Below are 25734 nucleotides of genomic sequence, written 5' to 3' on the forward strand. Positions count from 1 at the left end.
ATGGTGAGTAACAATCACTATCATCCCAGCACAGATACTGCTCTGAGATTAAAAGAAACTACAACTGTTACCAAAACCTGTTCACTGAATTGTCTGTGTGTTTTACTTTGAACCAGTTACACAGTTAAACTCCTCTCTGGTATTTCAGGTTCCAACAGGGTTAGGGTTAGGGTTAGGGGTTAGGGTTAGAGACACAACAAAACTAATAAATATATATTAATAGAAAGTTATTCACAGGGTCTAAACACATGCTGAAGATAATCTGAATAGAGAAAATGTCCAGGTGTTTATCTCCTCATATAAATCACAGTTTAAATGATGATCAGTGAAAATATTCTCAGACTTAAAAATAACAAATCTCCAGGGGTAGATGGCCTTCCTGGAGAATATTATAAAACCCTGATAAATGAGTTAACTCCAGTTTTGTGTAGCGTTTATAATTACGCTTTAACAGAAGGACACCCCCCTGGGTCATGGTCTGATGCAGTGATAAGTATTATTCATAAAAACAATAAAGACTCGACTCTATCGCACTATCAGTCTTAAAATCTTGACTTCCATTATAGCGAATAGAATATAAAAATGTATTTGAAAACTTATAAAGCCAGACCAGACAGGTTTTATTAACAATAGACAGGGAACTGATAATGTAAGAAGAGCCTTGAACTTGCAGTCACTTACAGCCAGGAGGGACACCCCGTCGATGCTTCTCAGCTTAGACGCTGAGAAGGCATTCAACAGGGTCGACTGGACCTTCTTAGAACAGACTCTCAGCAAAATGGGCTTCAATGATATCTTTGTGAGGTGGATCAAAACTTTTTATAAAAACCCAAGATCCAGGGTTAGAGTGAACAGGCATTGTTAGGAATTCTTCCCGCTGGGACGTGGCACACGTCAAGGAGATGCTTTGTCACCCTCTTTGTTTGCTCTCAGCATTGAACCGCTAGCTGAACTGATAAGATCTGATCCTCTCATACAGGGAATACTTGATGAAGGAAATAACCAGCATACTGGCACTTTCCGCAGATGATATATTAATATTTTGAGAAAATCCTATTACCTCTATCCCCGCTCTCCAACATGACCTTAATGAATACAGTAAAGTGTCAGGCTATGAAGTTAATACGAACAAATCTGAAGCCATGATGATCGTTGGGGACTGGCCCTCCCAGTCAGATGACCTGGTCTCTTTCAGAAGATCCAATCAGGAATTCAGATATCTTAGTGTTTTTCTCACACCTAAAACTACACAATTATTTTCCTCTAATTACGATAAACTGATCAGAGAAATTAAAAAGGATTGAAATAGATGGGATTTGCTCTCCTTGTCACTCTTTGGCAGAATAGAGTCTGTGAGAATGAATATTCTACCAAGGCTACTATTTTTATTTCAGTCCCTCCCTATCTTAGTACCACAATCTATATTTAAGTTATTAGAAAAATGAATATCAAGATTCATCTGGCAAAACCAAAGACCAAGAATACGGTTGTACTGATGTCAGCAAAAGAGAAAGGGGGCTTGAACCTTCCTAATCTAAAACTTTACTACTGGGCAGCTCAGCTGCGAGCGGTGGTGGCATGGGTGGTCAGGGACTTAGAGACGGGATGGGTCTCTATTGAACAAAACTCCATTCCAGGGGTACTGTTGTCTAGTCTTCCATTTCTTAGCCTGCAATCTCAGAAAAAACTTAAAATCAATAATTTATGGATTGTACACAAATTAAAGGGAGCTGTAACACCGTCACGGGCTATGCCTATAGCAGGGAATATAGAGTTTTTACCATCTATGTATGACAGGGCTTATAAGCAATGGGCAGAGACTGGTCTGATAATAATAAATCAACTCCTGGATGGACAGGTATTTAAATCTTTTTCACAACTTAGAAACAAATTTGACTTACCTTCAAGTGATCTATATAGATACTTACAAATCAGACATTATGTCACAAAAAATACAGATTGGGAAAATATATGAAAGGAACCTACAAATGTAGAAAGCTATATCATACATCTGTTTGAACACTGTTCTTAAAAAAAAAACCTAATATCCCACATGTACAAAAAATTAATGATGGATATGTCAGACAATACACTACACATCAAGCAACAACGGGAACTGGAGCTGAATGCAATAATAGATGATGACTCTTGGGAAAACATATGTTCCAGATGCCACAAGGGGATTGGAAGCCAACTATACAAAGAATTTGACTGGAAGGTCAAAACTAGGTTCTTCAGGATACCACTAATAACTTTTGTTTCCAAGAACAATCCCAGCAACAAATGCTGGAGGAACTGTGGTATGGTCGGCGACCATACTCATATATTTTGGGACTACCCGAAATTACGAACATTTTGGAAAAATGTTAAAGAAGAACTGGAAAAATTTTGACAGTGGACCTCCCTATGGACTCTTTGTTATTTTTATTAGATGTGTGTCCTGATCACCTGTTTACCACAGAACAATGTTATATATTACATATTTTGTTGATGATTGCAAGAAAAATTATTACTATCAGCTGGATGAAGCCTGACCCTCCAATGACCACTCAGTGGTTACAGAAAGTAAAACATGTCTACAATATATGACTGCCCAATTACAGCAAAAAGTACCTGTTTTTACGAGAAGGTGGACCCCAGTTACTGACTATCTGGCTTAGGACTCTTATACACTTATACTCTATTCATTTACTATTATTATGATTATTTTTTATTATCAAAAATATACCTTTTTTGGAGTACAGAACTAAATAACAGGTGTGTTATACCCTTTACAGTGCTATTTCTGTGTGATAGATGAGACCCAATCTCAAGATGTTGTCTTTCTTTTTTTTGGTATTCCTTTGTGATAATAATTGCCTGTTAATGTGCATTAAAGGCAATAAAGTTAAAAAAAAAAAATTCAATAAATGAGTGAAATCAGTTAAACAGGTTGATGAATCCTGACCTGAGAGTTTCCAGTCCACAGTGTGGACTCTCCAGTCCAGCAGAAAGCTGCTTCACTCCTGAATCCTGCAGGTTGTTGTTACTCAGGTCCAGATCTCTCAGACTAGAGGACTGGGAGCTGAGAACTGAGGACAGAGCTGCACAGCATCTCTCTGAGAGGTTACAGTCATTCAGTCTGGAGAATATATTTAGAAAAAATATTTAATGAATTATTTATTTTTCTCCATTCTTGAAAAAGATTTCTTTGAATATCTTTTCAATAAATCAATAACTCTCTGTGTACTTACAGAGCTTTGTTGGAGGCTTTGACCACTGGCAGCAGCCTCAGAAGAGCCTCCTCTGAAGCAGAGTATTTCTTCAGGTCAAACACGTCCAGATCTTTTTGTGATGACAGTAAGATGAAGACCAGAGCTGACCACTGAGCAGGAGACAGTTTATCTGTGGAGAGACTTCCTGATTTCAGGTACTGTTGGATCTCCTCCACTAGAGAACGATCATTCAGTTCATTCAGACAGTGGAACAGATTGATGCTTCTCTCTGCAGACAGATTCGCACTGATCTTCTTCTTGATGTACTCGACTGTTTCCTGATTGGTCTGTGAGCTACTTCCTGTCTGTGTCAGCAGACCATGTAGGAGAGTTTGATTGGTCTGCAGTGAAAGACCCAGGAGGAAGCGGAGGAACAAGTCCAGGTGTCCATTTGGACTCTTTAAGGCCTCGGTCACAGCACTGCGGTATAAACGTGTCTGGGATGTTGTTTGTTTTCCTGCCAGCAGATTGAATCCAGACTTGATGAATGTCAGGTGGACATGAAGAGCAGCCAGAAACTCCTGAAGGCTCAGATGGACGAAGCAGAACACCTTGTCCTGGTACAGCCCTCTCTCCTCTTTAAAGACCTGTGTGAACACTCCTGAGTACACTGAGGCTGCTCTGATATCGATGCCACACTCTGTCAGGTCTGATTCATAGAAGATCAGGTTGCCTTTCTGCAGCTGCTCAAAAGCCAGTTTTCCCAGAGACTCAATCATCTTCCTGCTCTCTGGACTCCAGTGTGGATCTGTCTCAGCTCCTCCATCATACTTGATGTTCTTCAGTTTGGACTGAAGCACCAGGAAGTGGATGTACATCTCAGTCAGGGTCTTGGGCAGCTCTCCTCCCTCTCTGCCTTTCAACACATCCTCCAGAACTGTAGCAGTGATCCAGCAGAAGACTGGGATGTGGCACATGATGTGGAGGCTTCGTGATGTCTTGATGTGGGAGATGATGGTGCTGGCCTGCTCCTCATCTCTGAATCTCTTCCTGAAGTACTCCTCCTTCTGTGGGTCAGTGAACCCTCTGATCTCTGTCACCATGTCAACACATTCAGGAGGGATCTGATTGGCTGCTGCAGGTCGTGTGGTTATCCAGAGGCGAGCAGAGGGAAGCAGTTTCCCCCTGATGAGGTTTGTCAGCAGCACATCCACTGAGGTGGACTGTGTAACATCAGTCAGGATCTCAGTGTTGTGGAAGTCCAGAGGAAGTCGACACTCATCCAGACCGTCAAAGATGAACACAACCTGGAACTCTTCAAACCTGCAGATTCCTGCTTCTTTGGTTTCAGTAAAGAAGTGATGAACAAGTTCCACCAAGCTGTACTTTTTCTCTTTCACCACATTCAGCTCTCTGAAAGTGAATGGAAATGTGAAGTGTATGTCCTGGTTGGCTTTGTCTTCAGCCCAGTCCAGAGTGAACTTCTGTGTTAAGACTGTTTTCCCAATGCCAGCCACTCCCTTTGTCATCACTGTTCTGATTGGTTCATCTCTTCCAGGTGAGGCTTTAAAGATGTCTTCTTGTCTGATTGTTGTTTCTGGTCTGTCTGGTTTCCTGGATGCTGTTTCAATCTGTCTGACCTCATGTTCATCATTGACCTCTGCAGTCCCTCCCTCTGTGATGTAGAGCGGTGTGTAGATCTGATTCAGAGGGGTTGGGTTTCCTGCTTTAGCGATCCCCTCAAACAGACACTGGAACTTCTTCTGCAGGTTAGACTTGAGTTTACGTCGACATCTGCCAGCACGAGTTCCTGAATGAACAAACACAGAAAAATATTATAAACATATTTTCCTCCATCTCTTGAGGCATCAGTAAATGTCTCATTTATCCATCATGTTAAATCTTTATAGAAATCCTCTTACTACTCTGCAGACGCTCAGCCAGATCCTCCTGCTTCGTTCTCCTCAGGAAGTGCAGTGTGATCTTCATAAATGCGTCCCTGCTGCTCCTCCTCTGCTCTTCCTCCTCACCGTCCAACACCTCCTCATCCTCCCTCTGACTCTCTAAGCATTCTTCGTCATCTGGACTCAGAACCTTCTGCATCTTCTTCAACTCGTTCTTCACAAAAGTGACGATGTTCTCCTCCAGCAGCTGGAACAGAATAATATATGAATGACACAATCAAACTAACATCATGAAGCAAACATCAGATCCATGTTGGACACACTGACAATCCACTGGTCTACAAAGTGCAGCATGGAGATGATTGTGAACACAATAGATGTAAAAGTAGTTGTTGTACATGTACAGACCATAAATATGGAGTCCAGGTGTGTTTGATGCTGCTGGGCAGACTGACCACTGGGAACCTCTGAGCTCTCCTGGTCCACTCTGTGGAGGAATCATGAAGAATGAGCTCACATTATGTCTGTCCACACAGAGACAAACACAAGCTAAAGGTCCATCAAGTGATATTTGGATGTGAACAGAGAATCAGATGACTCCCTGTAGTGGTAAAGCTTTACTAGTCCTGCTGATCCCACTGAGAATCAACAGCTCAGTCTGGTTGTAGCTTTCAGCTCAGTGTTTAGCTTCATCAGTCAGTTTGGTTTAGTCCCAACAGCTCTGAACAAACCTCCATACAGCTCTCCCTCCCCCACTGTACACTGCTGAAGTGCCCTGGAGCAAGGCAGCTACAACCTGCAGCTGCTGCAGTGGAGCTGCTCAGTGTCTGCTTGTATCAGACTGGTTGAACTGGGCAGCTCCCAGTATGAACATGACATTCATGGCGTGCAGGTGGTCGCAGCAAACTCCGGTTCTTAGTAAAGAATCAGAAAGTGTCAGAGAGTGACTCAAAGATAACAAGCTTTCAATACATTTGGGTTAAAGCCAGTCAATCCTGTTTGGAACAAAGATGTCAAGAACTAATACATTAAAAATCTTTTATAATGAAGTTTGATGATATTTTGTCTCATATTTAGGAATAATATTGGACCAGTCACTGTCCTGTGAATCTGTTGTTGTTAAAAAGTTTGCCATCAAGGATTCAGCACTACAAGTGTGGGCCCAAGATCTTGGAGTGGAGATAGATGAAACTACAGAGATTAGTATATGGGAATGCGCCAGTAACATATCTATGTGTAATAGAGCAAAGGAACTGCAATTCAGGGTGCTACACCGTCTTCAGATATCATCCCAACTCCTACATAAAATGGACCCAAGAAAGTCAGATATGTGTGTTAAGTGCAAAAAGGAAGTTGGTAGCTATATACACACTATATGGAGCTGTGACCATATTCAGGATTTTTGGGCCAAAATAGTCTCGAAGCTGAATCTAGTTTTTAATGAAGAAATGGTTCTGGACCCTATATGCCTTCTTCTAGGAGCGCCACACCCACAAATCAAACGGACCAACAGAAGAAAACTGCTATTTATATTAACATATGCGGCACGCAAAAGCATACTGTTAAAATGGATCTCAAATAAATCACCAACACTCTCAGACTGGCATAAGGTCATATTTAGTCTTCTACCCATGGAATACCTGACATACTGGGCCAAAGGTAAAATTGGTGTTTTTTTTGACATATGGGCTCCATTTTTTGATTATGTGGGACCAAGGATATCTAATATATTTTGGAAGACATTTCCAAAACCACGGAATGGGGATTGAGCTTGTGAGGAGCTTTGGTTCGCTGTAACTCTTTCCCTTTTTTTTCTCTCTCTCTCCTTTTGTTTTTTTTTTTGTTTTGTTTTTTCTCTTTTTTCTCTCCTCTTTTCTTATGAGAATGATGTTTATGTGTAGATGTGCAGATTATCTGTACACACGTGTATGCTTGTCTGTGTATGCACATGTATATGTATGTATTTGTAATCTTTCTGAATACCACTTGTGGAAAAGGACTGTGCTGTGGGATTTGTTCTGGAGTTGATGTGTGTGTGTGGGGGGGTTCATAAATGGGGAAAAAAAAAAGACAGAAACTGTAATATGTGACATATGAATGTTCAAATATTAATAAAGATATGTTAAAAAAAAAAAAAAAAAAAAGTTTGCCATCAAACTTCAGTTCCTGTTTCACAGACGAAGGTTTTTGACTTTTCTGTAGAAACTTCTCATGTCCTCATTGGTAGAGCATCAGTTTGATTCTGATGTTCTGATTGGTTCAGTGGTTTAACATCTAAATTCAGGATCAAACTGCAGCTGGTATAAAATAATATGATTCAGTATTAATGAAATGTTTCCTCTTTAACTCATGTTGGTTGTGATGGATTCAGAAGTGTAGGACTGCTGCCAGTACAGCTCAGAGTAGAACAACAGAAGATGCATCATATGTTCAACATTATCAACGGCTTTGATCCTCAATACTTGACAGATAATGAAACATCCTCAGCATGGCTGTAACACCAGGGCCAGTGTGTTCATATAAAGTCCCTCCAGTGAATAATGGAGGCACAAGTTCCTTTTTAAAGCTGGTGCTGTGTTGTGGAACAGCTTCCTGTTACACATCCAGCTGTTAAACATGAGAGGAGCTTATAGAAGTCAGGTCAGGACTTATTTATGGAACAGCTTTATGATGACAGTTTTACTTTGTGTTTATTATTTGATTTAATTTGTGCTGATTCAGTTTCATGTTGTTTGTCTTTTAACATGTTGGAAATAAGTGTTTTCACTTCAACATGTTTTTATGTCTGTAATGTATAAATAAATAAATCATGTCACTTTTCATATGAACAACTGAGTGAAACAGCATGAATGTGTTCCAGGAGAGACTGTGTGAACATGTGATGTGTTATCTCCATATTTAAATGATGATCACGTCTCCTCCCTCTCTATGACGACCGGCTTTTCACTGACGAGTTCGGACAACACGTCATATAAACCAGTTCATGTCTAGCATAACGTTTACTGTCAGTTACAGCTTACATCTGATCAACAGTCAATGATAGAATAAATAGATTTGGGTGGAGGATCACTTTAAAACATTTTAATGAGTTACAGCTTACTTCTTTACAGGAGAAGGTTGTTGTCCCTTAAACTTAGTGTAGTGACCCATAGACTGGTCACTCTTCATGGAAACACAGCTGGGTTCAGGTCCAGGTTCCAGTGAGACTGGTCTTGGATGGATCCTGTTAGAGAAGACGAACCACCATGGAGGGAAACTCACTGTTAAGTCTTCAGCCACAGTAGCTGTTGATAAACTATCAGCAGTGTGAAGAGCTTTAGACTTCCCTCTCCCCAGCCACTTGGTCCAGCTCTTCCCTGGGTCCTACCACTTCCACACCCGTTACATTAACAGGTTGAACTGAAGTATTAATACAGTTTTAGAGTTTCTCTTCTAACATTACTGACATTATGAAGTCATCTGATAGTGACTTACCCTTTCTTTGAAGAATGCTCTCTTTTAAAATATATTCTTGGTTCCTCCTTCGACCGGTCGCTCTTAAAGGACACACAGCTGGGTTCAGGTCCAGGAGATTCTGGTCTCTGATGGATCCTGAAACAACAACAGCTCTGATAAATGTGCATGTTGGATAGAAATGAAAAGTCTGTTCAGTCTTTGCAGCTTTACATTCTTACCTTCCATCAGCTGGTTGTCCATGTTTAAAATCTCTACGTTCCTCCATGGACCGATCGCTCTTCATGGACACACAGCTGGGTCCAGGTCCAGGTCCAGGTCCAGGTCCAGGTTCAGGTCTGTGCTGCTTCTTTGTTCTTCAACACAACACACACAGATGTTTGAGTGTGAATAATGATGGGGGAGTGATGTGAGTGGAGAACAGTGATGGACAGTTAGAGATCCTCATCTCACCTCTGAGCTTTGGTCTGGCTGTCATGTTCCCCACACAGAGAGCTTTTAGAGGGAGGGACTCCCTCCTCTCTGTCCTCACTCTGATCCATAGCAGAGAAACACCTTCACACAAACACAACAACACATCATTTCTCTTCATTCCTCTCAGTCACATGACAAACACACACAGCTGTATCTAATATCGTCCAACCTTCATACAACCAACAGTGTGATCTAATCATTCATGTAAAAATACTGATTCAAAGTATTTGGCTTTGTGCTGATTAATACTTTGAGTTTTCCAGGTGACGGTCAGAGTACGAGACACCTGAGAAGGATTCAGACGCTTTGAAGACAAAGAAGCTTTGCTGATGGATAGCTGTTTACTCTATATTCATGTTACCTCCTCTGTAATCATCAACATTTACATCAGTAACTGTAATTTAATGACACATTTTCTCAGTGTAACAGATTACAAGACAAATGTGTGAAGTTACTGATGAACACTGACTCAGTACTGTCAGCTGTTATCAGACACTTTAAAATAGAGGAAAACTTCCTGTTGATCTGTTGACTGTTAGTAGAGTTCAGAACTACAGATTTCTGCTGTTTCTACTGGAACTAAACTAACAAGATGAACAAAGAGTCATTCAAGAGTCAAACTGTGAAAACTGGCACAATACAAACTGAATAAAGTTATAATAAATACCTTCACAATACAAACTGAATAAAGTTATAATAAATACCTTCACAATACAAACTGAATAAAGTTATAATAAATACCTTCACAATACAAACTGAATAAAGTTATAATAAATACCTTCACAATACAAACTGAATAAAGTTATAATAAATACCTTCACAATACAAACTAAATAAAGTTAGAATAAATACCTTCAGAAAGAGAAAAGAAGCTGCGACACAACAAGCACACAAAGAGGAATTCAGGAAACACCCGAGTGTCAAATTCCATCCACATTTCCCAGATTTGACTCATAGAGGAGATGTTGAAATATGATATCAGAGACATGAACAGATAAACAGAAAGATGAGCGTCTGCCGCCACTGTTCACTCACAGCATCACTTCCTGTCAGAGGAGGAGCTGTTTGCTTCACTCACACTCTCCAAACATGAACACAGGAACATTTAGGCTTTAAAAAGAAATGAAGATGTTATAAATAATCAGATCCAGTGGAGTCACTGAGCCTCAGCAGCTCTCTGTGGATCAGCTGTTTGCTTCAATCAATAAATACAGAGACAGTGTTGCTGTGAAGAGTCGATCACTTATTAAACACATTTATATTCACAATGACAACAAAGAGTTTTAATTCACCATCACAAACCAAACTGTCTCTTTACACTGTGTCACCATTAAAACCATTAAAACCAGTTTGTTCTTCCACTCTCACATCAGCAGTTTGACTGCATGACATCATCTATCTGTGATGAACATTTACAGATTACACAGTATATCAGATATGTTGTAAAGTATTACATCACTCCATCAACAGTTTGGTGGAATAAGTTCACTTTTTATTGCTGAGGAAACATAAAGAAGCAGCTTGTGTTACTTAGCCGGCAGTCAGACAGCGTTTCACTCTGCCCCCTGCTGGTCGCTTCAATTACACATATTTAACCCAAATAACTGAATATTACTGACGACACTGAACAACATGTGAATAAATGATATTAACATGGACTTTAAAATCCAATATATTTTCAGGTGTTACTAAAGCTCCTTTACAAATATCACATGATGTTTGTTTAGATGTGATTATGTATCTCAGTGTGTCTGTTCAACATCAATCCAATCTATCTTTAACTTTCATTAAACACATCTGATCAATAAACATCATCAGAACTGATCATGTTTGAGTCAATCTGACAAAAACACTCAAAGTTTTACAGGCCATGGAAAAAAAATCCAAACAGACTTTAAGATCCGTTGACTGTGTGAACTTTAAAGATCCTCTGCACATGTTTTAAGAAGGTAAAAATACTCTGCTTGGAATAATAATGTAATAATAAATGTATTAGCACAGTTGAAGTACTTCACTGTAAAGTTCATTCTCAGTGTTTGTGGAGGCTTCATGTTTCCTCATCACACTGTGGAAGTCACATACTGGACCACGATTGGCTCCTAACTATCTGTGACGTCATCAGTGATGTCATCAGTGACATCATCAGTCCTTCAGGTGTTCACCTGAGATTTAAGGTGAGCTCAGAGAAACAGAGAAGAAGAACTCAGGAGTGAACCATGGTGGAGAAATACAAAATCCATTATTAGTTATTTAACCCTCGTGTCGTCCTTGTTTTTACTGTTCCTTCTTTCCTTCCTTCCTTCCTCCTTCCTTCCTTCCTTCTTTCCTCTGGCCTTCCTTCTTTCCATCCTTCCTTCCTCCTTTCCTTCCATCTTTCCTTCTTTCCTTCCTTCCTTCCTTCCTTCCTTCCTCCTTCCTTCCTCCTTTCCTTCCTTCCTTCTTTCCTAATAAAAAATAAAAAGAAGGAACATGTGCAGTGTGTTGAAAGATATGATATGAATGAAGAGTCCCAAACTGAATGTAATAAAACTCCCTGAGAGGTTTCAGACCACCTGAGAAAATGAGCAGCTGTAACTTATATGTGTGAGAACTTGAGTGCTGAAGTTCACAAAGTCACAAAGCTCTCAAGTCTCACGCATTTCAAGAGTTCACAAGACACACCTTAATATATCTAATATGAACAGTACACACATTAATATATCTAATATGAACACACATTAATATATCTAATATGAACACACATTAATATATCTAATATGAACAGTACACACCTTAATATATCTAATATGAACAGTTCACACATTTCTCTGCTCAGTTCACAGTTGTTCCGAGTTAGTAACCTACCAGCCAATCAGAACACAGTACTTCTTGTTGCTGGGTAGATTAGTAACCTACCAGCCAATCAGAACAAAGTACTTCTTGTTGCTGGGTAGATTAGTAACCTACCAGCCAATCAGAACAAAGTACTTCTTGTTGCTGGGTAGATTAGTAACCTACCAGCCAATCAGAACACAGTATTTCTTGTTGCTGGGTAGATTTGGAAAATACGTTTTTCCCGCTGCGAGCACGTTCTCACGCACGAGACTTCTACCTACTCAAACACTTATAATATATAACCTGTGTCATCAGTATCTGACACACACACGCACGGGAATGCAGGCGTGCGCGCACACACACACACACGCACACACGTTGAGCACTGCTGTTTAACTTTTAAATGCTGTTTAAGGTGAAATTTGACCAGTTTGTACACCTGAGAGCAGTAAAAACACCTTAAATACTTTGTACTTTGTACTTTTGTGTGCAGCTGATACGTTTGACTCTATTTATTCAACATGTAAAACTTGTGCTGATCAGTTATGAACAGGACGGCTGAGGGACGCTGCGGCTCTAACACATGTAATCTCACTCCAAACTTTTCATGAAACTTGAGCCCTGACTTAGTCATAGTTTGTAGCTTTGAATCTACTGACATTTACACATTTTATTCAGACATCATCATCATTTACAAAAACACACTGACAAACATCTTCATGATGTACAAAGACTCACAGGCTTTCAATGATTTCTGAACATCATTTCACAAACTCCTGAACAGTGCAGGCTGCTGTTGTAGTTTGTCACTGTGGCCACCAGAGGGCGCTAACATTGCTCAGCATTTATCATGGTATCTCTGTCAGTATTAACCAAAGGAATAAACAGTGACACCTGCTGGCTTTAATCACACATGACAGCTGAGTGCTGATGATGCACAACTTGTTTAGAAACAGTCAGTGAACAACAGCTGTCAGACTGAATGTGAGCTAAACACATTAAACTGACTCTTTAAACAGTCCTGAAACTGGGAGCACTAGTAGAAGTCAAACATACCTTCAATCTACTGTATGAAATGACATATGAATTAACATGCACACACACACAAAGACATGGAGAACACTCACATCAGCTACTTCTCATCATCAACTTTATTCTCTACACAGGAACTAAATAAACTACTTCCTGTATGTCAAAAACACACAACAGCTCATGGACTTCTCATCTCTAAAGCTGTGTTCACATCATATGGGATGGAAAGTAGAGACGGGAAAGGTTCCCATGGTTACAACTTGTGAGCGTTCATCTAACAGAACAAATAAAGACGGCTGCATGATTACAAAGCTGCTGGAATGAGGCTCAAAAATACTGCCCAATAATACACCATATCCTGTGAATGTGGCTGCAGATATCAGAGCTTTCAGCTTTTATAATTCATAATTACCATTTGAATGTTGACCTGAACTCTGTTTACAAGTCACAATCTCATAATTAGCATCATTCCAATATGATATGAACGCAGCATAAAAGCAGCCACACTCCAGCTGCTGAGCCTCAGCCTTCACCGTTAGAGGGATTCATTTAAACAGCCAATAGGTGCATGTTGTTCTGACATCATTTGTCATGTGACATCTAAAGAAGTGAAGGAATCAGGTGACACAGTTACTATGAAACTACTCTAAGAACTACAAGAAAACATTGTGAAGATCTCATTCCCATTAACCCATTACAGTCCAAGCCTTTAATACGCTAACAACAGAAAACAACAACAACTGGACTCAGTTTATCATTTGATTCATTTTACAAACAAACTGTCAATCATGTGGTAACCATGGTTACATTAACAACCAGTGAGAGATCATGTTGGTACTAAACACCATCAGCTGTATGTGATCCTGTCCAGACTGAATTATCTAACAGGAGAGACTCTCCCTCCTACAGAGGAACCAGAGAGACTCTCCCTCCTACAGAGGAACCAGAGAGACTCTCCCTCCTACACAGGAACCAGAGAGACTCTCCCTCCTACAGAGGAACCAGAGAGACTCTCCCTCCTACAGAGGACAGAGAGACTCTCCCTCCTACAGAGGAACCAGAGACACTGAGGCACCAGATGACCAGACCCTAAACCCAGGATACAGAGGTTCAGTGAATGCGGTGTTGAAGGTGTGGAGGTGGATCAGTGTGTCAGAGGAGACACACTGATCATGGACAGACAGCTGGGTCCAGGTCCAGGAGATTCTGGTCTCTGATGGATCCTGAAACAACAACAGCTCTGATAAATGTGCATGTTGGATAGAAATGAAAAGTCTGTTCAGTCTTTGCAGCTTTACATTCTTACCTCCCAGCAGCTGGTTGTCCATGTTTAAAATCTCTACGGTCATTCATGGACCGATCGCTCTTCATAGACACACAGCTGGGTCCAGGTTCTGGTTCAGGTCCAGGTCTGTGCTGCTTCTTTGTTCTTGAACACAACACACACAGATGTTTGAGTGTGAATAATGATGGTGGAGTGATGTGAGTGGAGAACAGTGATGGACAGTTAGAGATCCTCATCTCACCTCTGAGCTTTGGTCTGGCTGTCATGTTCCCCACACAGAGAGCTTTTAGAGGGAGGGACTCCCTCCTCTCTGTCCTCACTCTGATCCACAACACATTATTTCTCATACAACCAACAGTGTGATCTAACAGGAAATATAAGATGAGATGTAAAGCGTGATGTTTGGCAGAGAGGTGGAAGTAATGAAGTCTGTACTTCAGTAGATTTTCAGGTATCTGAACTTTACTTGAGTATTTATTTACTTTTCCTACATTAGAACACAAATATCTGGACTTTCCTCACATTGTCAAACAGACTCGTTACTTATAAAAAGACATGACGTGTCAATAAATGATAGAAAACATCTTTATTTTCTCTTGGCTCTTCGCTCCGTGTCCTCGGTTAGATGCCCCATTACATCGACAAATACTGTTAGAATACAAAATTAGTCAAATTGAATATTATAAATATTATATATTTATATATATTCTGTCTGAAATTTGGCTTGCAGTAAACTAGACTGTCTATATAGTTTTTTTTAACAAAAGAGGAAAACTCTGGTTTTGCAGAGTCATCAAAACAAGTAAAAGTTAATTTTTACTTTAGTTCTTCAGTTCGTTTCAGAGCCTGAACTTTCTGACTTCTACTTGAGTAAAGAGTTGAATCAGTGCTTCTACTTTTACACCAGTATCTGCACTTCTACTTCAGCAGAATGAGCTTTGACCACATGACTGCTCTCTTTCTACTTCATGTCCAACTTCTATGTGAACACAGAGTCTCGCGATCTTCAGGGAATCCTCACAGAACTATTTCCATCACATAAACTGAATAAAGTTATAATAAATACCTTCAGAAGGAGAAAAGCTGCGACACGACGAGCACAAAGAGAAAGTAAACTTCAACAGGAACTAAGCAGGAGGCTGGATGGAGATGTGGCGCCATCTGCTGGCACAAACACAAACTGCAGGATGTCAGCGTCACTAAAAGCTTTTCTTCTGCTGCAGATAAACTTCGCTCTGACTGTTTGACCAGGTTTTATTTCCTCTTTTAACCAAAAAACATCATGAAAAACTCTAATGAAATATTACAATCACAAAGATAATATCAGTAAAAATTACAAACCTTCTACCCAGATATATGAAGTCTGTTAATGTCACTGATACTCTTCACTGTGTAGCTTCTGATAGAAATCCAATTTATGTAAAGAATAATTTACAATATGATGTTTATGAAGCAAACTTTAAACGTTTTAAAGTCAGAAGAAACTGAAACTGACTCCAGATGTGGAAACATGGAAACATGGAAATAAATAAAACCTCATAAAAAAACTCCAAAGGGTGAAGAAAGTTTTATTTTATAAAACGTTCCAATAATTCACCAACATAAAAATTCATACATAAAACGACAACGTTCAACACATTCAACGTTTCTTCTGACTGGATGAGAACAGGTTTACATTTCAGTATTTCAGGAATGAAACATGTAAAAAACATTTTAAAGATCACTAATGAACACGTCTGCAGAACATGAAGGTGAGAAACTCATTTATCACTCTGAACCATTTTACATTCACGCTGCTGGCAGACGGTAAAGTCAGGGACTATTTCTAGACTAACAACAGTGTATCCCTCCGCTCAGGACGCCACCGAGCCCGGCTGCTGTTGGTCAGGAAATAGTTCCGGTTCGTACCCAAACACGTCAAATGAGCTCCGTCATGATAATCAGGTGACTTTCTGAACTCGTCACACCTGGTGAGACGTTTATTCCATTTAACCTTCATCTGAACTTTCCTAACTGTCTTTGAACACAGCGTCGACTTTTAACATGTTTCAGCTTTAAACTGGAACACAAGTTACTTCCTGTCTGTGTGACAGTGAAGACTAAACCTCACATCACCATGGCAACAGCTCTGAGTCTGTGCTGCACTGCAAGAATTTAACAAAGTAAAAATAAAATCAGAGAAAAATAAAAAAGTTTCACTCGTTCTAGTTCACAGGCGTCTTCTTCCCTTTCTTCTTCTCCGCTTTGGTCTGTTCTTTCTCCAGATGTTTCTAAAAAACAGGAAGTGACATCACTTTAGTTTGTTACAGAGTGGACAGGTGTGTCACAGAGTGGACAGGTGTGTCACAGAGTGGACAGGTGTGTTACTGAGTGGACAGGTGTGTTATAGAGTGGACAGGTGTGTAACAGAGTGGACAGGTGTGTTATAGAGTGGACAGGTGTGTAACAGAGTGGACAGGTGTGTTATAGAGTGGACAGGTGTGTAACAGAGTGGACAGGTGTGTCACAGAGTGGACAGGTGTGTCACAGAGTGGACAGGTGTGTTACAGAGTGGACAGGTGTGTTACAGAGTGGACAGGTGTGTCATAGAGTGGACAGGTGTGGCACAGAGTGGACAGGTGTGTCATAGAGTGGACAGGTGTGTCATAGAGTGGACAGGTGTGTCATAGAGTGGACAGGTGTGTTACAGAGTGGACAGGTGTGTTACAGAGTGGACAGGTGTGTCATAGAGTGGACAGGTGTGTTACAGAGTGGACAGGTGTGTCACAGAGTGGACAGGTGTGTCATAGAGTGGACAGGTGTGTTATAGAGTGGACAGGTGTGTTACAGAATGGACAGGTGTGTGCCAGAGTGGACAGGAGTGTTATAGAGTGGACAGGTGTGTCACAGAGTGGACAGGTGTGTCATAGAGTGGACAGGTGTGTCACAGAGTGGACAGGTGTGTTACAGAGTGGACAGGTGTGTGCCAGAGTGGACAGGAGTGTTATAGAGTGGACAGGTGTGTCACTGAGTGGACAGGTGTGTTACTGAGTGGACAGGTGTGTTATAGAGTGGACAGGTGTGTTATAGAGTGGACAGGTGTGGACAGGTGTGGACAGGTGTGTTACAGAGTGGACAGGTGTGTTATAGAGTGGACAGGTGTGTTATAGAGTGGACAGGTGTGTTATAGAGTGGACAGGTGTGTTATAGAGTGGACAGGTGTGTCACAGAGTGGACAGGTGTGTTACAGAGTGGACAGGTGTGTCACAGAGTGGACAGGTGTGTTACTGAGTGGACAGGTGTGTTATAGAGTGGACAGGTGTGGACAGGTGTGTTATAGAGTGGACAGGTGTGTTATAGAGTGGACAGGTGTGTCACAGAGTGGACAGGTGTGTTACAGTGTGGACAGGTGTGTCATGTCTCACCTGCAGCTTGTCGTAGTGTGCCTGGCTGCTGCAGTGTGTCTTCTTGGCCGTGTCTTCGTTGGAGTAGAACAGGAAGCAGACGCGGCAGTAATATCCCATCTTCACATGTTCAACACCTGCAGACACAAATCAGCTGATCATCTCACACTCTCTCATCTCACCGCTCACGTCTGTCCGTCTCTCTGAGGACGGATCAGCTGGGTTCGGGTTAGGCTCACCGATGGGGTTGTCGGGGTCGTACGGCGGCAGCGGCAGAGACGCAGCGCTGGGTTTGTTTTCGGGAGGCGGGGCCTCAGTCTGTCCGTTCTGATTGGCTGATATCTCCATCTCCTCCGACTGCTCCTCCTGTTTCACTTCCTGCAGCACAAAACACCACCTGCTTCATTACTGGAGCTCCCACTAACCTTTACTTTCATCATGTGTGTGTGTGTGTGTGTGTGTGTGTGCGTAGTGTGTGTGTGTGTGTGTGTGTGTGTGTGTGTGTGTGTGTGCGTAGCGTGTGCGTAGTGTGTGTGTGTGTGTGTGTGCGTGTGTGTGCGTAGCGTGTGCGTAGTGTGTGTGTGTGTGTGTGTGTGTGTGTGTGTGCGTAGCGTGTGCGTAGTGTGTGTGTGTGTGTGTGTGCGTGTGTGTGCGTAGCGTGTGCGTAGTGTGTGTGTGTGTGTGTGTGTGTGTGTGTGCGTAGCGTGTGCGTAGTGTGTGTGTGTGTGTGTGTGCGTGTGTGTGCGTAGCGTGTGCGTAGTGTGTGTGTGTGTGTGTGTGTGTGTGTGTGTGTGTGTGTGTGTGCGCATGTGTGTCTGTGTGTGTGTGTGTGTGTGTGTGTGTGTGCGTAGCGTGTGCGTAGTGTGTGTGTGTGTGTGTGTGCGTGTGTGTGCGTAGCGTGTGCGTAGTGTGTGTGTGTGTGTGTGTGTGTGTGTGCGTAGCGTGTGCGTAGTGTGTGTGTGTGTGTGTGTGCGTGTGTGTGCGTAGCGTGTGCGTAGTGTGTGTGTGTGTGTGTGTGTGTGTGTGTGTGTGTGCGCATGTGTGTCTGTGTGTGTGTGTGTAGACGTGATGTTAAAAGTCTCAGTGTTCCCTTTTAAATGTTCTTAAAGTCACTTTTATCTCATGACTTTAATGAACTAATGATATTTGTTCTTGTTTTTATTGTCGTTAATTTATTTTTTATGTTTTGGATTTGATTTTTTAAAACAGTAAAACACGTAAGGTGCGATATAAATAAAGTTATTCTTATAAACCAAAGTACGGGACCAGCTTTGACTGTTCGTGTCGCGCCATCAGAGGAAACAGAAGTAAATGATCTTTCTAAAGAACTACAGTGTTACATATTTCCGTTTGTTTGCTGCAGTTACCGCATGTGACCACCGGGGGTCGCCAAATCAACCCAGACTGAAACCTGAAGGTTTAAAACAGGAGTGTCAAACATGCGGCCTGTGGGCCAGAACCGGCCCGCCAAGAGGTCCAATCCGGCCCAGTTTCCTTCTTGCTTTTTTCCTTCCTTCCATATGTCCTTCCTACCTTTCTTCCTCCCTTCCTTCCTTCCTTCCTTCCCTTCCATCTATCTTCTCTTCCCTTCCTTCCTTCCTTCTGGTCTTCTCTTCTCTTCCTTCCATCTGTACTGCCTCCCTTTCTTCCCTCCATCTTTCCTTTCCTTCCTGTATTCTCTTCCTTCTCATTCAATATAGTTTATTAACCTGCTGCAGAGTTATTATAGTTTATTATAGTTGCTTAGTTTCACTCACACAGCAGCTCTTCTCTACAGGAATCTTCTCTGCTGAGTTTTCTTCTCTCTTCTCTTCACAACTCTGCGTCTCCTCCTCTTTCTTCTCCTCCTCCTGCTGCTCCTCCACCTTCTTCTCCTTCTCCTCCTCCTCCACCTTCTCCGTCAGTTTCTCCTCCTCCTCCTCCTCCTCCTCCTTCTCCTCCTCTTCCTCTCCCTCCTTCTCATCTGCTGGTTTATTCTCCTCTTTGGATTTCTTGGCTGGAGGTTCTTCAGGGTGTTTGGAGGATTTAGGCGGCGTGCTGCTTTTTTCTCTCTTGGCTGCGCTCGGACATCGATGTCTGAAGAAGGAGGGGGGGGGTTAAGATAAATAACATGAAGTGAAGCAGGTGATCACCATGGATACAGAAAAATCACATTTATGTTTGACCCTCCTGTTGTCCTCGTCAAGGAAGGAAGGAAGGAAGGAAGGAAGGGGGAAGGTTGAGGGGAGGAGAGAAAGAGAGAAGGATGAAGGAAGGAAAGGAGGAAGGAAAGGAAGGAAGGTAGGAGGGAGGAAGGAAAGAAGGAAGGAAGGAAGGAAGGAAGGAAGGAAGGGGGGAGGGAGGGAGGAAGGACATAAGGAAGGAAGAAAGGGGAATGGAGGAAGGAAACAAGGAAAGGAGGAAAGAGAGAGGAAGAAAAGAAAGAGAGAAGGAGGGAGGAAGGACAGATGAAAGGAAGGAAGGAAGGAAAGAAGGAAGGTAGGAAGGAAGGAAGGAAGGAAGGAAGGAAGGACTGAGAAACGTTGAGGAACATAAAGTTTGATGGTGTGTAAGACCACAGAAGAAGAAACGTACCCGTATTTGAGCTGTCGGTACTTCCTGCTGACGTAGATGGTCAGACGCTTCCCGTTGAACTTTGGAGGATTGGCTCGGTAATCTTCAGCCATCTTCTCCGCCTCCTCGGCCTTCTCCATCTCGATGAAACACTGAACACACAAACACACGTTCATACAGAGAAGAGCTGGCAGACAGGTTTCACACAGAGAAGAGCTGGCAGACAGGTTTCATACAGAGAAGAGAAGAGCTGGCAGACAGGTGTTAAAGGATAATTACCATGTTTTACCACCTGGACATTATTTCTACGATCATTTACTCACCCAGACAACTTTGGTGTCATGTGGAGTCGTTCTCCCCTACTTCCTTCCTTCCTTCCCTCCCTCCCTCCATCCTTCCTGCCTTCCTTCTTTCCTTCCTTCCTTCCCTCTGCCAAACTAGTTAATTTCACCAATATCTAGTTATGATACGTTAGTGCTATTCCAAAGTTGTCTGGGTGAGTAAATGATCGGATTTTATGCTGGAAATAAGGTCCAGGTAATTATCCTTAACAGCATCAGTTCGGTACTGGTTCTAGTTCTGGCTCTGGTTCTGGTTCTGTACCTCTCTCTTGATCCTGTTGAGGAAATACTTCTTCACTTTGCCGAACCGCTGCGCTAGCTTCAGGATGGCCTCGTCCGAGTATTTGCTGTTGGGGATCTGACCGACGTAGACGACCTTACTGGACCCGCACTGAACCCAGAACCCAAAAACCCAAAACACACGAGTCAAGCAAAGTCCAGACCGACCGCTGGGTAAAGGGTTAGGGTTAGGTACTGGGTAAAGGGTTGGGTGAGGTACTGGGTAAAGACTGAAGGGGGTTAGGGTTAGGTACTGGGTAAAGGGTTAGGTACTGGGTAAAGGGTTAGGTACTGGGTAAAGGGTTGGGGTTAGGTACTGGGTAAAGGGTTAGGGTGAGGTACTGGGTAAAGGGTGAGGTACTGGGTAAAGGGTGAGGTACTGGGTAAAGGGTGAGGTACTGGGTAAAGGGTGAGGTACTGGGTAAAGGGTTGGGGTTAGGGTACTGGGTAAAGGGTGAGGTACTGGGTAAAGGGTTGGGGTTAGGTACTGGGTAAAGGGTTAGGGTTAGGTACTGGGTAAAGGGTTAGGTACTGGGTAAAGGGTTAGGTACTGGGTAAAGGGTTAGGTACTGGGTAAAGGGTGAGGTACTGGGTAAAGGGTGAGGTACTGGGTAAAGGGTTAGGTACTGGGTAAAGGGTTGGGGTTAGGTACTGGGTAAAGGGTTGGGTACTGGGTAAAGGGTTGGGGTTAGGTACTGGGTAAAGGGTTGGGTACTGGGTAAAGGGTTGGGTACTGGGTAAAGGGTTAGGTACTGGGTAAAGGGTTAGGTACTGGGTAAAGGGTTTGGTACTGGGTAAAGGGTTAGGTACTGAGTAAAGGGTGAGGTACTGGGTAAAGGGTTAGGGTTAGGTACTGGGTAAAGGGTTGGGGTTAGGTACTGGGTAAAGGGTTAGGGTTAGGTACCCGGGTAAAGGGTTAGGTACTGGGTAAAGGGTTAGGTACTGGGTAAAGGGTTAGGGTTAGGTACCCGGGTAAAGGGTTAGGTACTGGGTAAAGGGTTAGGGTTAGGTACTGGGTAAAGGGTCAGGTACTGGGTAAAGGGTTGGGTAAAGGGTCAGGTACTGGGTAAAGGGTTAGGGTCAGGTACTGGGTAAAGGGTTGGGTAAAGGGTCAGGTACTGGGTAAAGGGTTAGGTACTGGGTAAAGGGTTAGGGTTAGGTACTGGGTAAAGGGTTGGGGTTGGGGTTAGGTACTGGGTAAAGGGTTAGGTACTGGGTAAAGGGTTAGGTACTGGGTAAAGGGTTGGGGTCAGGTACTGGGTAAAGGGTTAGGTACTGGGTAAAGGGTTGGGGTCAGGTACTGGGTAAAGGGTTGGGGTCAGGTACTGGGTAAAGGGTTAGGTACTGGGTAAAGGGTTAGGGTTAGGTACTGGGTAAAGGGTTAGGGTTAGGTACTGGGTAAAGGGTTAGGTACTGGGTAAAGGGTTAGGTACTGGGTAAAGGGTTGGGTACTGGGTAAAGGGTTAGGGTTAGGTACTGGGTAAAGGGTTAGGTACTGGGTAAAGGGTTGGGGTTAGGTACTGGGTAAAGGGTTGGGGTCAGGTACTGGGTAAAGGGTTGGGTACTGGGTAAAGGGTTGGGGTTAGGTACTGAGTAAAGGGTTAGGGTTAGGTACTGGGTAAAGGGTCAGGTACTGGGTAAAGGGTTAGGTACTGGGTAAAGGGTCAGGTACTGGGTAAAGGGTTGGGTACTGGGTAAAGGGTTGGGTACTGGGTAAAGGGTTGGGTACTGGGTAAAGGGTTAGGTACTGGGTAAAGGGTTAGGGTTAGGTACTGGGTAAAGGGTTAGGGTTAGGTACTGGGTAAAGGGTCAGGTACTGGGTAAAGGGTTAGGTACTGGGTAAAGGGTTAGGTACTGGGTAAAGGGTTAGGGTTAGGTACTGGGTAAAGGGTTAGGGTTAGGTACTGGGTAAAGGGTCAGGTACTGGGTAAAGGGTTAGGTACTGGGTAAAGGGTTAGGTACTGGGTAAAGGGTCAGGTACTGGGTAAAGGGTTAGGTACTGGGTAAAGGGTTAGGTACTGGGTAAAGGGTTAGGTACTGGGTAAAGGGTTAGGGTTAGGTACTGGGTAAAGGGTTAGGGTTAGGTACTGGGTAAAGGGTTAGGGTTAGGTACTGGGTAAAGGGTTAGGTACTGGGTAAAGGGTCAGGTACTGGGTAAAGGGTCAGGTACTGGGTAAAGGGTTGGGTACTGGGTAAAGGGTTAGGTACTGGGTAAAGGGTTAGGGTTAGGTACTGGGTAAAGGGTTAGGGTTAGGTACTGGGTAAAGGGTCAGGTACTGGGTAAAGGGTTAGGTACTGGGTAAAGGGTTAGGTACTGGGTAAAGGGTCAGGTACTGGGTAAAGGGTTGGGTACTGGGTAAAGGGTTAGGTACTGGGTAAAGGGTCAGGTACTGGGTAAAGGGTTGGGTACTGGGTAAAGGGTTAGGTACTGGGTAAAGGGTTAGGGTTAGGTACTGGGTAAAGGGTTGGGGTTAGGTACTGGAGCTCACCTGGATGGTCGGGTAGCTCATGGAGTGACTGACTCTCACCGGTCGGCCGCACACCGTCGCCGTCACGTTCCCGTTGTAAAACTTGGCCATCGCTCGAGCTTCTTCTTCGGTCTCAAACTGAAGGTACGCCTGATCGGGGGGGAGGGGGGGGGCATCGACAGGAAATGATGTCACAATAAAACACAAACAACCTCAAAGCTTCCTGGAAACTCTTTCTTTTAACTCCATGTGATTAAACGCTGTGGTTCAGAGAGGAGAGATGACGGCTGCTGGAGGCCGGGGGGGTCAAACATAAGGCCCGGGGGCCAGAAACGGCCCGCCAACGGTCCCAATCTGGCCCACTGGATAACTTTACAAACTATGAAAATGACATTATGAAAGTGATTCCAATATTTAAATAAAGTGCTCGTCTAATGCTTGTTGACGTTGAAGAATTAATAAATAAATGTTCATTATTGGATGTTTGGTTTATTATGTATTTCATATTTATCTAAGCAATGGTTTTACTGGTCCAGTCAGGGTTAGGGTCTTAGGGTCAGGGTCAGGGTCTGCTGTACCTCAGGTCTTAGGGTCAGGGTCAGGGTCTGCTGTACCTCAGGTCTTAGGGTCTTAGGGTCAGGGTCAGGGGTCTGCTGTACCTCAGGTCTTAGGGTTAGGGTCAGGGTCTGGGGTCTGGTGTACCTCAGGTCTTAGGGTTAGGGTCAGGGTCAGGTCTTAGGGTTAGGGTTAGGGTCTGGGGTCTGCTGTACCTCAGGTCTTAAGTCCAGCACCAAGTGTTTCACCAGTTTCCCAAAAGGTTTGGCGAGTCCCAGCAGCTCGTTGGAGAAGTTGAATCCTCGTCTGAAGCCGACGATGTTGACGACCCTCATTCCCTGAAACCAACAAGGACACACTCAGAGCTCAGCGCTGATACTACAGACACGGTCTCCATGGAAACAACAGACACGGTCTCCATGGAAACGGCAGATACGGTCTTCATAGAAACGGCAGATACGGTCTCCATAGAAACAACAGATACGGTCTCCATAGAAACAACAGACGCGGTCTCCATAGAAACGGCAGATACACACCCCTTTCCTCGTGTTGTCTGCAGAGAAGAAAAACAGAAAGAACTCGTGTTAGCTCTGAGTTACATTTCAACTGATCTGAAAAAACACTTCTAAGCAACAAATGAATAAATAATAATTAATAATTAATAAATAATAAATATATAATAAATAAACAGCCTTTAAAAACAAAGAGCTGTTATTTATGGGGTTCAGGTACCGATGGCGTCCGACTCTTCGTGAGCTTCGTCCTCGTCCTCCGCCACTTCGTCCAGCGTCACAAAGTCCTCCATGTTCTCCAGGAAGTCCTGATCATCCTGAACACACCAAACACACATGATGAACATCTGGATTACTTCTCTTTAAAAAGCTCAAAGTTCAACATTCACATTAAAAAAGAAAAATAAATAATCTAGGGCTGTCAGCGTTGGCGCGTTAATCACGATTAGATTAATGCAATCCATAACACGTTAATTTCCTTTAATCTCATTTTAATGTTGCAAGCCTTTTTGTCCCTTCTACTCCCCCGTAGACGGCTCCTCTAGCTGTAGCGCTATGCTTTGAAGTGGCCTCCTGCAGTAAACCTACCGCGCTGATGGAAAGTAAGAGAGCTACTGGACTTTTGAACGGCTTGTTTAACTTTAAAACACTTCCAGACGCTTCAGTTGACAAGTCAAAAGTAAAATGCAACCTGTGTCAAACGGAGTTTAACTACCACCGGAGTACGTGGAGTTTGAGTTAGCACCTCCACGCTAAACACCCAGGTGCAGCCAAGCCAGCCTCAGCTCCACCAAAGGACCATTTTGGAGTGTGGGAGTCGCAGCAGAGCCGTGATTGATTCCCAGTTAAGACACTCTGGTAAGAAATGCTTTACATTATGGGCTTAAAACTGCCTTCAAATGGAAAATAACAGGATTTTAAACATGACATTCAAAACGCCATTAATCGTGATTAACTATGGAAACTCTGCGATTAATCGCGATTAAAAAAATTAATTGTTTGACAGCCCTAAAAAAAAACACTTTAAAAAGGTTTTTCAAACATTTATAAAAGATGAAATCTGATGAAAGCTCCAGAGTGAATAAGTGAACATTGATCAGCTGATCAGACAGTACCGTGTCTTCCGGTAAATCTCCCTCCTGCGTCTCTGAGCTCTCTCCCGGTTCTCCGCTCGGTTCTTCTCTGATCTCCGGTTCCGTCGGCTCTGACTCCGCCCCCTCTCCTTCGGCCCCGCCTCTTCCTCCAGGTGCCTCGCCGGTGACATCATCGCCAACGGCAACCTGTGTTCAGGTCACATGATCACGTTCAGAAATCAGCTCCGAGGTTTGATCCTCTGATGTTTCTGAGCTCCTCACCTTCTCCTCCTCACTGTCCTTTACATCTGGCACCTCCTCCTCTGCGTTGCCCTCGGTTACCTGCTCCTCCTCCACCTCCTCCTCCCAGTTCTCCGCCTCCATCACCCCACACACCTCCTCCTCGTCCTGCTC

At 43.1% G+C, this 25734-nt stretch overlaps 1 protein-coding gene across 1 annotated transcript in view; it reads right to left on the bottom strand.

The window, feature by feature from the left end:
• Window positions 1–16136: 16136 nt before the first annotated feature.
• LOC128363214 (matrin-3-like) overlaps window positions 16137–25734 on the bottom strand; it is an 18183-nt gene continuing 8585 nt past the window's right edge. Inside the window, 12 exon segments of the mRNA XM_053324159.1 lie at window positions 16137–16426; window positions 17561–17676; window positions 17779–17917; window positions 19297–19615; window positions 20114–20244; window positions 20696–20824; window positions 23202–23330; window positions 23951–24073; window positions 24272–24288; window positions 24468–24564; window positions 25363–25527; window positions 25603–25734. The exon segment at window positions 25603–25734 is cut by the window's right edge and continues 169 nt beyond it. Coding sequence (XP_053180134.1) covers window positions 16361–16426; window positions 17561–17676; window positions 17779–17917; window positions 19297–19615; window positions 20114–20244; window positions 20696–20824; window positions 23202–23330; window positions 23951–24073; window positions 24272–24288; window positions 24468–24564; window positions 25363–25527; window positions 25603–25734 — 1563 coding nt within the window. The 3' untranslated portion in view covers window positions 16137–16360.

Source organism: Scomber japonicus, chromosome 8 (genome assembly GCF_027409825.1).
Source record: "Scomber japonicus isolate fScoJap1 chromosome 8, fScoJap1.pri, whole genome shotgun sequence".
Lineage (NCBI taxonomy): Eukaryota > Metazoa > Chordata > Actinopteri > Scombriformes > Scombridae > Scomber > Scomber japonicus.